The 13,708-nt window shown below is 42.6% G+C and overlaps 1 protein-coding gene across 3 annotated transcripts in view; it reads left to right on the forward strand.

Annotated features, from left to right (window-relative positions):
* Positions 1-13,708, forward strand: part of RUFY4 (RUN and FYVE domain containing 4) — a 37,536-nt gene that overhangs the window by 15,479 nt on the left and 8,349 nt on the right. For 2 of the 3 annotated variants that reach the window (XM_023220796.3, XM_023220806.3), the window contains 2 exons: positions 5,519-5,629; positions 6,219-7,269. The exons of the other annotated variant lie outside the window; for it this stretch is intronic. In XM_023220796.3, the coding sequence (XP_023076564.1) occupies positions 5,519-5,629; positions 6,219-6,321 (214 nt within the window). In that variant the 3' untranslated portion in view covers positions 6,322-7,269. Of the gene's footprint in view, positions 1-5,518; positions 5,630-6,218; positions 7,270-13,708 lie in introns of those variants that run through there. 3 annotated transcript variants of the gene reach the window in all.

A 13,708-nucleotide genomic window follows, 5' to 3' on the forward strand; every position in this document is an offset into this window, starting at 1 on the left:
AGCGAGACTCCATTAAAAAAAAAAAAAAGGCAGACTTGGTCACCTAGGACACATAGCATATTAATTGTATAGAGTCCCCTGACAATAATGCACACTACCACCCAGACCCACCCCCACATACACATACCTACTGCGGTTAGGGAGGAGAAAAGAACCATGGGTTGAGAAGGAATTGGGAGAAGGAGGAAAAAGACACCAGGGAGAACACAGAGGTGATCACGTGTCCTACACCTACCTGCCCACGGGACTTCCTCAGACCCTGGGCCTGTGGACCTGCCCTGGGTCAGCTGTCCTAGGTTCCAGTGGCTGGGCTCACCAGGATCAGCTCCAAACCACTAAGCTCACTGAGAGATGGGGAAGATGCGGAAAGCATAATTCCTGCCCTTTAGTTGGGTAGAAAGATAGTTCACATACATATGTTATCCTCTCATACAGTTCAGGAAACAGGAGACAGTGGACTCAGGTTCCATTAAAATTGGAAGGTTGCTAAGGGGTCTTTTGTTTTTTTTTTAACAGAGTCTCGCTCTGTCGCCCAGGCTGGAGTGCAACGGCGCCATCTCGGCTCACTGCAACCTCTACCTCCCCCATTCAAATGATTCTCCTGCCTCAGCCTTCCAAGTAGCTGGGACTACAGGTGCGTGTCACCACGCCGGGCTAATTTTTGTATTTTGGTAGAGACAGGATTTCACCATGTTGGTCAGGCTGGTCTTGAACTCCTGACCTCAATCGATCCACCCAGCTTGGCCTCCCAAAGTGCTAGGATTTCAGGTGAGGGGTCATTTAGAACTAAATCCTCTTACACAATATCCAAATGGTATTAAGGGTGAGAAAAAGGAGACATCAACTTGGAAAGGACAAACAATAATTTAAGGAATAGTTCCTCCAAAGGATTTACTGTCAATTGGGAGGAAGAGAGAAATAAAAAGTGAAGTATTGACCTCATGAAATAATTTAAGATAGCCAACAATAAAAGACATATATACGTGATTGTTAAAGAAAACTAGAAAATTAAATGGAACATGGCCGGGTGCAGTGGCTCACAGGCCTGTAATCCCAGCACTTTAGGAGGGCAAGGTGGATGAATCACCTGAGTTCAGGAGTTCGAGACCAGCCTGACCAACTTGGTGAAAACCTGTCTCTACTAAAAATACAAAAATTAACTGGGCACCTGTAATCCCTGCTACTCAGGAGGCTGAGGCAGGAGAATCACTTGAACCCGGGAGGCAGAGGTTGCAGTGAGCCGAGATCATGCCACTGCACTCCAGCCTGAGCAAAAGAGTGAAACTCCATCTCAAAAAAAAAAAAAAAAAAAGAAAGAAAGAAAATTAAATGGAACATGTAATAGAAAACAAAAAGTATATATCCCCTAAGTGTTGGGATTAGGGTTAGCGTTAGAACTCAGCACCGAGCATATTGGTAGCAGGATCAAAAAGGGAAAGACAGAGTGACTAAATCTCACTTCCCATCCAAAGAAAATATACTAGTTCATCAGCACTAGCTTCCCAGTGCAAAGGTGATTAATCACAGGTTATCAGGCAGGAAACATTAAACTATGTAATACAATGTCCCTGGCAGAAGCTTATGGAAAATACAACCCTAAGCAAAAAACGAAAAGAAAAAGGAAAAAAAAAAATGCCCCCAAGGTTGACTTGTGCGTCAGGATGGTGGACTGCCCACATCTTGTCTATTCTCCATCCTGAAATTTCTCTAAAATGACTATAAAAGACTAAAACTTAAAACGGAGAGAAAAGTGGAGGAGCTAACCACAGAGGAGAGATTTCAACTAATTTCCAGAAGCTAGAAAATGGATGGAGAAGTGGATACTGTGTGAAGCCCAAGTTTTTTGTAGGATCCAGAGATCCCAGAGCCACAGATGGCAGAAGTGAGATGAGAGATAAAGTCATTAGAAAGAACAGTCCATACCTGCTGCCTTCTGCCTGCCTCCCCACATGCAGAATATCCAGCACTCAGGGGCCTATCTCCCAAGCAAATGACCAAAAGATCCTTCGCTAAAGGAATTTAAGTGCCCCAAATAAAAGACCAGTTTGTCCTGACATTTGGGTGTCTGGTTGTAGCAGGTAGCTCCCAGCCCAGTCCCCATTAAAGGGAAGCCACTAGTCAACCATTCCTGTCCACTATTCAGAGCTCTAAACAGCTTTTATTGCCTCTTTCTTACACATAAAATGACAACCAAGGATCCCTAGATATTTGAGGAGAGTCTAGAACATAAAGGGAAGAGATGAAGATAAACAAAGGAAAAAGATACATCTTCCATGAAACAGGATGCTATAAAAAGCATCTGTCAAAAGATAAGAAACATTCTTGGAAATTAAAAATTAAATTAAAATTATGATCATTGAATTTTTCTCAATTCACTAAAATGATTAGAAGAGAAAGATGAGACAGCCTCTTAGAAAGTAGAGTAAAAAGCATAGAGAGATGGGAGTCAGGAGAGAAATAATTAAACATACAGATACTCAGTCTCTGAATTCCAATGTCCTTTCTAACTGTGAGGAGAGAAACAAATGAAACATAGCAAAAACTAAGATGTGAGAGAATTCCCCAGCTCTGATGGGCACAGATCTTCAGATTTGAAGATTTCACTGAGCAAAGAATTGAAAAACAAAACAAAGCCCACAGATACATCATTAGGAAATTTCAGTAAAACAGATAAGGAGAATGTCCTAAGATTGTCTAGAAAAAAAGACAGATCACCTATAAAAGAAGTAGAATCCAACCATGTAAACAGTCTATGGTGCAATTCTTTTTAAGTTCTGAGAAAAACTGACTTTTGCCCTAGAATCTTGTTTCCAGACAAACCATGAGTGAAGTGGGGGAGGTGGTGGAGTAAAGACATTTTCACATAGACAGATTTCAGAAAATTTACCTCCCACATAGCCTTTCATAGGAAGTTAGTTGAGGATGTGCTCCAGAAAAACAAGGAAGTAAGCCAAGAAAGGAGAAGATGTGGAATTCAGGAAAAAAAAAATTGCTTTAGCCTAGGAGAGAAGAAAAGGGAATTCCCAAGATGACAAGTGGGCAGCAAGCCCAGGGAGCAATCATCTAGACTGTAGCAGAAGGACCAAGGACGCAGAAGGAAGGTATCTGGGGACAAAGGGAATCAAGAGAACACCTGAAATGATGAAGAATTGGGAGGAAAATAATATGTTAAAGGCAAGTAATGCAAGGAAACAAGGCAATTAAAAACTCCCAGAAAACCAAAAGCCTTCCAAGAAGGAAAGTGTTATAGAGGGTATCTTAGCTCGTTGGGAAGAAATATGTATATATATTATCTAATAATGTAAATATTGTTCATTAATTTTTTTCAATGTTAGAATCAACTTAAAAGCAAAGCACAGAAAGCAATTATGTAATTATAGAAACAACGTAAATGCTACCACTTTAACAATATTATGTATAGAATAGAATCCAATAGAATGTTCTATAAAGGTTGTATATTTATGCTGTCCAGTATGGTAGCTGGTAGTCACATGTAGAGATAAAGCACTTGAAATATTGAGCCGGTGCAACTAAGGAACTAAAGTTTTTATTTTATGTATTAATATTTTAATTAAATTAAATGTAAATAGCCACATGTGGGGTAGTGGCTACCATTTTGGATGCTGTGAGAAAAGATGGCAAGTTAGAAGGTGGAGGAAAGAGGTGAGTTGAAAGGAAGAGATGCTGGCATCATCATATTACAGAACAGGAGTCATAAGGATACTACCTATAGTTAGTAGACGAAGAAATAAATATGTGAGTACATTCTGTAAAAATTACAATGGTAGCCTGGGCACGGTGGCTCATGCCTGTCATCTCAGCACTTTGGAAGTCCAAGGCTGAGGTCAGGAGTTTGAGACCAGCCTGGCCAACATGCTGAAACCCCATCTCTACTAAAAATACAAAAACTAGCCAGGCATGGTGGCACATGCCTATAATCCCAGCTACTTGGGAGGTTAAGGCAGGAGAATCACTTGAACCCAGGAGGCAGAGGTTGCAGTTAGCCAAAATCATGCCACGGCACTCTAGCCTGGGTGACAGAGAAAGACTGTCTCAAAAAAAAAAAAAATTACAATAGTAGCCAATAGAGGAACTAAAAGTAGGAATATAACTATGTGAGGATGGTGAGTTAGTGAGGATGGTAATACATAAGCTAAATCCTCTGATATCAAAGGAGGAAGCTCTATAGAGAATGTTCTCTATTGGTAAACAAAGAAGGAGATAAAGGAGCATATTACTTAAATATGGAAGTAATTTCAAGGAGAGAAAGCAAAACGATGTCAGAAATGGTTTGCCACTGAGAACAAGAGAGGGAGGTCTTTTGATATGAGCACTTTTGTATGATTTTATTTTTAAATCACGTGTATGTATTATTTTGATACAAATTTAAAATAACCCTTCTTCCTAAATATCCTTTCAAAAGGGAGTGAAGGTGGGGCGTGGTGGTTCATGCCTGTAATCCCAACAGTTTAGGAGGTTGAGGCAGGGTTCAAGACCAGTCTGGGCAACATGTCGAAACCCCATCTCTACATAAAAGTAGCCAGGCACACACCTATAGTTCCAGCTACTTGGAAGGCTAAAGTGTGAAGATCACCTGAGCCCAGGAGGTCAAGGCTGCAGTGAGCTGTGATCATGCTACTGAACTCCAGCCTGGGCAACAGAGTTAGATGCTTTCGCAAAAAAGAAAAAAGAAAAAAAAAAAAAGGCAGTGAAATCAGTTTTGCAAGGGCATACACGTAAATACATACCAAGGCAGTTTGTACTAAGTGCCAGATAACAGACAGCAGGCAAGATGTGCTGTAAGTGTCTGGAGCAAGAAACCCCAGGGGACTCTGTGATCAGGGAGCACGCCTTTGTGCTTAAATAATGGGTCCTTAAATCATGGGTCAAGGTTATTTTGGGTGAAGAGGAGGCCAGGTGTCAGACGCCTTCTGATCTCTTGTATGTGTCTCTCACTGTCTCTTCATTTCTCTCTGTCTTTCTCTGGCCCCTGTGTCTCTTTCTCTATCTCTCCATCTGTCTCCATATCTGTCTCTTCCCCACTGTCTCCATTTTCTCTGCCTCTGTGTCTCTTTCTCTATGTGTGTCACTTTCCCTCTATATATCTCTCAACTTCTCTGTCACTCTCTGTCTCTCTCCAATCCTCTGGCTTTCTCTCTCTCTCTCTCTCTCTCTTTCACTCTCTCTCTTTCTCTCTTTCTCTGTCTCTCTCTCCATCTTTCCCCTTCTCTCTGCCCATCTCTCTCTGAGTAACATCTTTCTCTGTCCATCTTTGTATCCCCTTCCATTGCTGTGTGTCTGTCTTTCTGCATCTCTGCTCTTGTTTCTGTCCCTGTCTCTGAATCTCTTTTTATTTCTGTGTGTGTCCATGTGATTCCCTCCATCACCCTCTCTGTCTCTCTCTTCCTGTCTGTGTGATTCCCTCTGTTCCTCTCTGTCTCTCTGTCTGAGTCATTTCCCATTTCTGTCTTTTGATCTCTGTCTCTGTCTATGTCTCTCCACCTTCATCCCCCATCAGAGAGAAGGACCGCCTATGGCAGAGGCTCCAGCATCTTTCTTCCATGGCCCCTGGGTGCTGTGTGGCCTGTAGCAAGATCTTTGGCCGATTGTCCCGGCGGTATCCATGCAGGTAAAGGGAAGGGCACAGATTCCTCCCTCTGGGACAGCCCAGTTTCCACCAGCTGACAGCCCCCACCCACCCCAGGGAAGGGAGGGACACAGCAACTGGGTGTTTATAAAAGGCCACTTACAGCTGGCCACTCATTCTACCACATCTGACTTCCAACACTAAGCAGAGCCACAAAGGAGAAGAGCAGAAGGGTCAGATAAGGAGTGGGGTCCGGGGGGCAGGATTGGGTCCCCCTCCAAGAACTGACCAAGAAATGGGCCTCTCATCTGGAAGGGAGCACCTGTACAGTGTAAGCTGCTCCCCATCCTTCGTCTGTGAGCACAGTGCTAGGACCAGCCTTGGGAGAGAGGAAAGTGAACCACCAGGAGAAGCTGCCATGTGAAGGTGGAGGCTCTGGAGGGGTCGGGCATCAGGACACCCTTCAGGAGAGGGGAGACCTCTTGAGACAGACCAAGGGCATTCCACTGGGAGATGAGAAACAGATGTCTCAGGTGGACCTGAAGATGCTGGAACTCCATGACCTCAATGCTCACTTGGGGAAGTGCCAGCTGCAGAGGCCACCCCAGCCTTCCCTGCCTCTGCCTTCCAGGCTCTGCGGAGGCCTGCTCTGCCACGCTTGCTCTGCAGATTACAAGAAGAGAGACCGCTGCTGCCCATCCTGTGCCCAGGGAGGAGAAGCCCAGGTCACCTGACCAAGACCAAGACCAGCCCACAACTGGCCTCCCACCCACTTGCGCACCCCACACAATCCACTCCCTGCCCGTAGCTCTTCCCAGCCCTCTTGTTTGTCCAGTCCGAATTCTAGACACTGGAGATCTAAGGCACCAGCACTTCTGTGGACAGAGTAGGGTGTGGGGAGTGGTTCCAGCCCTGCAGCTACCACAAGGAGCCAGGTGACTTTGGCGAAGCCCTCAGTGTTCAGGGCTTCTTCTCTAATGTTAGGAGTCGGCCCCCATCCTCTCTAAAGTCCCTCTGGGATCAGCAAATCCATGACTGTAGATAAGACGCCAGCAGCCCTGACATTTCTCCTCCACACTCCCCACTCACCCAGCACCGGTGCCCACACTTCCTGATTCACTAGAAATGAAGCCTGCACTGTCTTGGGCTCTCCCGCAGCTTCTTGTCTGGGGTCAGCTTCAGGGATCTGTGTTTGTATTGCTGTGTTTCTTTTTATGTTTAACAGCTTTATTGAAGTACTACTGACGCATGATAAACATAACAGAGTGTACAATTTGATGAGTTTTGATTTTAGTAAACGCCAGTGAACCATCTTCATAAACATATCTATCCACCCCAAAGTTTCCTTGTGCCCCTCTGTGACCTCCCTCCCTTTCTTTCCCTCCATACCTAGGCAAACACTGATCTGCTTTCAGTCACCACAGGCTAATGTACATTTTCTAGAATTTTATGTAAGTGAAATCATACAGTACACCCTCTTTATTGCCTGCCTTCTGCTCAGCTTCATGATGTTGAGATTCCTGCTTGTTGCTACATATATCGGGAACATATTTTATTGTTGAGTGGTATTCCACCGTATGGATATGCCACAGTTTGTCTCTGCATTCACTTGTGGATGGACATCTGAGTTGTTTCCAACTTGGAGCTATTACAAATAAGATTCACATGAGTCTGCTGACGTACACTTGTTTGTCTTATGTTTCTCTTGTGTAGACATACACTTGTTTCTTTTACATAAATACCTAGGAATGACATGAATGGGTCATTATGTTTAACTTTTTTTTTTTTATTATACTTTAAGTTCTAGGGTACATGTGCATAATGTGCAGGTTTGTTACATATGTATACTTGTGCCATGTTGGTGTGCTGCACCCATCAACTCGTCAGCACCCATCAATTCATCATTTATATCAGGTATAACTCCCAATGCAATCCCTCCCCCTCTCCCCTCCCCATGATAGGCCCCGGTGTGTGATGTTCCCCTTCCCGAGTCCTAGTGATCTCATTGTTCAGTTCCCACCTATGAGTGAGAACATGCGGTGTTTGGTTTTCTGTTCTTGAGATAGTTTGCTAAGAATGATGGTTTCCAGCTGCATCCTACAAAGGACGCAAACTCATCCTTTTTTATGGCTGCATAGTATTCCATGGTGTATATGTGCCACATTTTCTTAATCCAGTCTGTCACAGATGGACATTTGGGTTGATTCCAAGTCTTTGCTATTGTGAATAGTGCTGCAATAAACATATGTGTGCATGTGTCTTTATAGCAGCATGATTTATAATCCTTTGGGTATATACCCAGTAGTGGGATGGCTGGGTCATATGGTACATCTAGTTCTAGATCCTTGAGGAATTGCCATACTGTTTTCCATAATGGTTGAACTAGTTTACAATCCCACCAACAGTGTAAAAGTGTTCCTATTTCTCCACATCCTCTCCAGCACCTGTTGTTTCCTGACTTTTTAATGATCGCCATTCTAACTGGTATGAGATGGTATCTCATTGTGGTTTTGATTTGCATTTCTCTGATCGTGAGTGATGATGAGTATTTTTTCATGTGTCTGTTGGCTGTATGAATGTCTTCTTTTGAGAAATGTCTGTTCATATCCTTTGCCCACTTTTTGATGGGGTTGTTTGTTTTTTTCTTGTAAATTTGTTTGCGTTCTTTGTAGATTCTGGATATTAGCCCTTTGTCAGATGAGTAGATTGCAAAAATTTTCTCCCATTCTGTAGGCTGCCTGTTCACTCTGATGGTAGTTTCTTTTGCTGTGCAGAAGCTCTTTAGTTTAATTAGATCCCATTTGTCAATTTTGGCTTTTGCTGCCGTTGCCTTTGGTGTTTTAGACATGAAGTCCTTGCCCATGCCTATGTCCTGAATGGTACTACCTAGGTTTTCTTCTAGGGTTTTTATGGTATTAGGTCTAACATTTAAGTCTCTAATCCATCTTGAATTAATCTTCGTATAAGGAGTAAGAAAAGGATCCAGTTTCAGCTTTCTACTTATGGCTAGCCAATTTTCCCAGCACCATTTATTAAATAGGGAATCCTTTCCCCATTTCTTGTTTCTCTCAGGTTTGTCAAAGATCAGATGGCTGTAGATGTGTGGTATTATTTCTGAGGACTCTGTTCTGTTCCATTGGTCTATATCTCTGTTTTGGTACCAGTACCATGCTGTTTTGGTTACTGTAGCCTTGTAGTATAGTTTGAAGTCAAGTAGCGTGACGCCTCCAGCTTTGTCCTTTTGACTTAGGATTTTCCTGGCAATGTGGGCTCTTTTCGGGTTCCATATGAACTTTAAAGCAGTTTTTTCCAATTCTGTGAAGAAACTCATTGATAGCTTGATGGGGATGGCATTGAATCTATAAATTACCTTGGGCAGTATGGACATTTTCACAATATTGATTCTTCCTATCCATGAGCATGGTATGTTCTTCCATTTGTTTGTGTCCTCTTTTATTTCACTGAGCAGTGGTTTGTAGTTCTCCTTGAAGAGGTCCTTTACATCCCTTGTAAGTTGCATTCTTAGGTATTTTATTCTCTTTGAAGCAATTGTGAATGGAAGTTCATTCATGATTTGGCTCTCTGTTTGTCTGTTGTTGGTGTATAGGAATGCCTGTGATTTTTGCACACTGATTTTGTATCCTGAGACTTTGCTGAAGTTGCTTATCAGCTTAAGGAGATTTTGAGCTGAGACAATGGGGTTTTCTAAACATACAATCATGTCATCTGCAAACAGGGACAATTCAACTTCCTCTTTTCCTAATTGAGTACCCTTTATTGCTTTCTCTTGCCTGATTGAGTACTCTTTATTTCTTTCTCTTGCCTGATTGCCCTGGCCAGAACATCCAATACTAGGAGTGGTGAAAGAGGGCATCCCTGTCTTGTGCCAGTTTTCAAAGGGAATGCTTCCAGTTTCTGCCCATTCAGTATGATATTGGCTGTGGGTTTGTCATAAATAGCTCTTAACATTTTGAAATACATCCCATCAATACCTAGTTTATTGAGAATTTTTAGCATGAAGAGCTGTGGAATTTTGTCAAAAGCCTTTTCTGCATCTATTGAGATAATCATGTGGTTTTTGTCTTTGGTTCTGTTTATATTATGGATTACGTTTATTGATTAGCATATGTTGAACCAGGCTTGCATCCCAGGGATGAAGCAAACTTGATCGTGGTGGATAAGCTTTTTGATGTGCTGTTGGATTCGGTTTGCCAGTATTTTATTGAAGATTTTTGCATCGATGTTCATCAGGGATACTGGTCTAAAATTCTTTTTTGTTGTGTCTCTACCAGGCTTCGGTATCAGGATGATGTTGGCCTCATACAATGAATTAGGAAGGATTCCCTCTTTTTCTATTGATTGGAATAGTTTCAGAAGAAATGGTACCAGCTCCTCTTTGTACCTCTGGTAGAATTCAGCTATGAATCTGTCTGGTCCTGAACTTTCTTTGGTTGATAGGCTACTAATCATTGCCTCAATTCAGAGCCTGTTATTGGTCTATTCAGGGATTCAACTTCTTCCTGGTTTAGCCTTGGGAGGGTGTATGTGTCCAGGAAATTATCCATTTCTTCTAGATTGTCTAGTTTATTTGGTAGAGGTGTTTATAGTATTCTCTGATGGTAGTTTGTATTTCTATGGGATCGGTGGTGATATCCCCTTTATCATCTTTTATTGCATCTATTTGATTCTTCTCTCTTTTATTCTTTACTAGTCTTGCTAGTGGTCTACTAATTTTGTTGATCTTTTCAAAAAACCAGCTCCTGGATTCATTGATTTTTTGAAGGGTTTTTTGTGTCTCTATCTCCTTCAGTTCTGCTCTGATCTTAGTTATTTCTTGCCTTCTGATAGCTTTTGAATGTGTTTGCTCTTGCTTCTCTAGTTCTTTTAATTGTGATGTTAGGGTGTCAATTTTAGATCTTTCCTGCTTTCTCTTGTGGGCACTTAGTGCTATAAATTTCCCTCTACACACTGCTTTAAATGTGTCCCAGAGATTCTGGTATGTTGTGTCTTTGTTCTCATTGGTTTCAAAGAACATCTTTATTTCTGCCTTCATTTCGTTATGTGCCCAGTAGTCATTTAGGAGCAAGTTGTTCAGTTTCCATGTAGTGGAGTGGTTTTGCGTGAGTTTCTTAATCCTGAGTTCTAGTTTGATAGCACAGTGGTCTGAGAGACAGTTTGTTATAATTTCTGTTCTTTTACATTTGCTGAGGACTGTTTTACTTCCAACTATGTGGTCAATTTTGAAAAAAGTGCTATGTGGTGCTGAGGAGAATGTATAGCCTGTTGATTTGGGGTGGAGAGTTCTGTAGATGTCTATTAGGTCTGCTTGGTGCAGAGCTGAGTTCAATTCCTGGATATCCTTATTAACTTTCTGTCTCATGGATCTGTCTAATGTTGACAATGGGGTGTTAAAGTCTCCCATTATTATTGTGTGAGAGTCTAAGTCTCTTTGTAGGTCTCTAAAGACTTGCTTTATGAATCTGGGTGCTCCTGTATTGGGTGCATATATATTTAGGATAGTTAGCTCTTCTTGTTGAATTGATCCCTTTACCATTATGTAATGATCTTCTTTGTCTCTTCTGACCTTTGTTGGTTTAAAGTCTGTTTTATCAGAGACTAGGATTGCAACCCCTGCCCTTTTTTTGTTTGTTTGTTTTCTATTTGCTTGGTAGATCTTCCTCCATCCCTTTATTTTGAGCCTATGTGTGTCTCTGCACATGAGATGGGTCTCCTGAATACAACACACTGATGGGTCTTGACTCTTTATCCAATTTGCCAGTCTGTGTCTTTTAATTGGAGCATTTAGCCTATTTACATTTAAGGTTAATATTGCTATGTGTGAATTTGATCCTGTCATTATGATGCTAGCTGGTTAGTTTGCTCATTAGTTGATGCAGTTTCTTCATAGCATGGATGGTATTTACAATTTGGCATGTTTTTGCAGTGGCTGGTACCAGTTGTTCCTTTCCATGTTTAGTTCTTTCTTCAGGAGCTCTTGTAAGGCAGGCCTAGTGGTGACAAAATCTCTCAGCATTTGTTTGTCTGTAAAGGATTTTATTTATCCTTCACTTAAGAAACTTAGTTTGGCTGGATATGAAATTCTGGGTTGAAAATCCTTTTCTTTAAGAATGTTGAATATTGGTCCCCACTCTCTTCTGGCTTGTAGAGTTTCTGCCAAGAGATCTGCTGTTAGTCTGATGGGCTTCACTTTGTGGGTAACCCGACCTTTCTCTCTGGCTGCCCTTAACATTTTTTCCTCCATTTCAGCTTTGGTGAATTTGACAATTATGTGTCTTGGAGTTGCTGTTCTTGAGGAGTATTTTTGTGGCATTCTCTGTATTTCCTGAATTTGAATGTTGGCCTGCCTTGCTAGGTTGGGGAAGTTCTCCTGGATAATATCCTGAAGAGTGTTTTCCAACTTGATTCCATTCTCCCTGTCACTTTCAGGTACACCAATCAGAAGTAGATTTGGTCTTTTAACATAGTCCCATATTTCTTGGAGGGTTTGTTGATTTCTTTTTACTCTTTTTTCCCTAAACTTCTCTTCTTGCTTCATTTCATTCAATTGATCTTCAATCACTGATACCCTTTCTTCCACTTGATCAAATCAGTTGCTGAAGCTTGTGCATGCATCACATAGTTTTCATGCCATGATTCTCAGCTCCATCAGGTCATTTAAGGACTTCTCTACATTGTTTATTCTAGTTAGCCATTCGTCTCATCTTTTTTCAAGGTTTTTAGCTTCTTTGTGATGGGTTTGAACATCCTCCTTTAGCTCAGAGAAGTTTGTTATTACTGATCATCTGAAGCCTTCTTCTCTCAACTTGTCGAAGTTATTCTCCATCCTGCTTTGTCCCTTTGCTGTGGAGGAGCTGCATTCCTTTGGAGAAGAGGCACTCTGATTTTTAGAATTTTCAGTTTTTCTGCTCTGGTTTCTCCCCATCTTTGTAGTTTTATCTATGTTTGGTCTTTGATGATGGTGACGTACAGATGGAGTTTGGTGTGGATGTCCTTTCTGTTTGTTAGTTTTCCTTCTAACAGTCAGGACCTTCAGCTGCAGGTCTGTTGGAGTTTGCTGGAGGTCCACTCCAGACCCTGTTTGCCTGGGTATTACCAGTGGAGGCTGCAGAATAGCAAATATTGCAGAATGGCAAATGTTGCTGTCTGATCCTTCTTCTGGAAGCTTCATCTCAGAGGGGCACCCAGCTGTATGAGGTGTCAGTTGGCCCCTACTGGGAGGTGTCTCCCAGTTAGGCTACTCGGGGCTCAGGGACCCACTTGAGGAGGCAGTCTGTCTGTTCTCAGATCTCAAACTCCATGCTGGGAGAAGCACTACTCTCTTCAAAGCTGTCAGACAGGGACATTTAAGTCTGCAAAAGTTTCTGCAGTCTTTTGTTCAGCTGTACCCTGCCCCCAGAGATGGAGTCTACAGAGGCAGGCAGGCCTCCTTGAGCTGCAGTGGGCTCTGCCCAGTTCAAGCTTCCTGGCTGCTTTGTTTACCTACTCAAGCCTCAGCAATGGCAGATGCCCCTCCCCCAGCCTAGCTACCACCTTGCACTTCAATCTCAGACTGCTATGCTAGCAGTGAGCAAGGCTCCATGGGCATGGGGCCCTCTGAACCAGGCACAAGATATAATCTCCTGGTGTGCCTTTTGCTAAGGCTGTTGGAAAAGTGCAGTATTAGGGTGGGAGTGTCCCGATTTTCCAAGTACCGTCTGTCATGGCTTCCCTTTGCTAGGAAAGGGAATTCCCCGACCCCTTGTGCTTCCCCAGTGAAGCGATGCCCCACCCTGCTCCATGGGCTGCACCCACTGTCTGACAAGCCCCAGTGAGATGAACCTGGTACCTTAGTTGGAAATGCAGAAATCACCCATCTTCTGCGTCGCTCACACTGGGAGCTGCAGACTGGAGCTGTTCCTATTCAGCCATCTTGGAACCACCTTCTGAGTGTTATAGCTCTTGAAGGTGGTATGTCGAGAGTTGTTTGTTCCTCCCGGTGGGTTCATGGTCTTGCTGACTTCAGGAATGAAGCCACAAACCTTCGCAGTGAGTGTTACAGCTCGTAAAGGTAGTGAAGACCCAAAGAGTGAGCAGCAGCAAGATTTATCGTAAAGAGCGAAA

This window comes from Piliocolobus tephrosceles, chromosome 11 (genome assembly GCF_002776525.5).
Source record: "Piliocolobus tephrosceles isolate RC106 chromosome 11, ASM277652v3, whole genome shotgun sequence".
Classification (NCBI taxonomy): Eukaryota; Metazoa; Chordata; class Mammalia; order Primates; family Cercopithecidae; genus Piliocolobus; species Piliocolobus tephrosceles.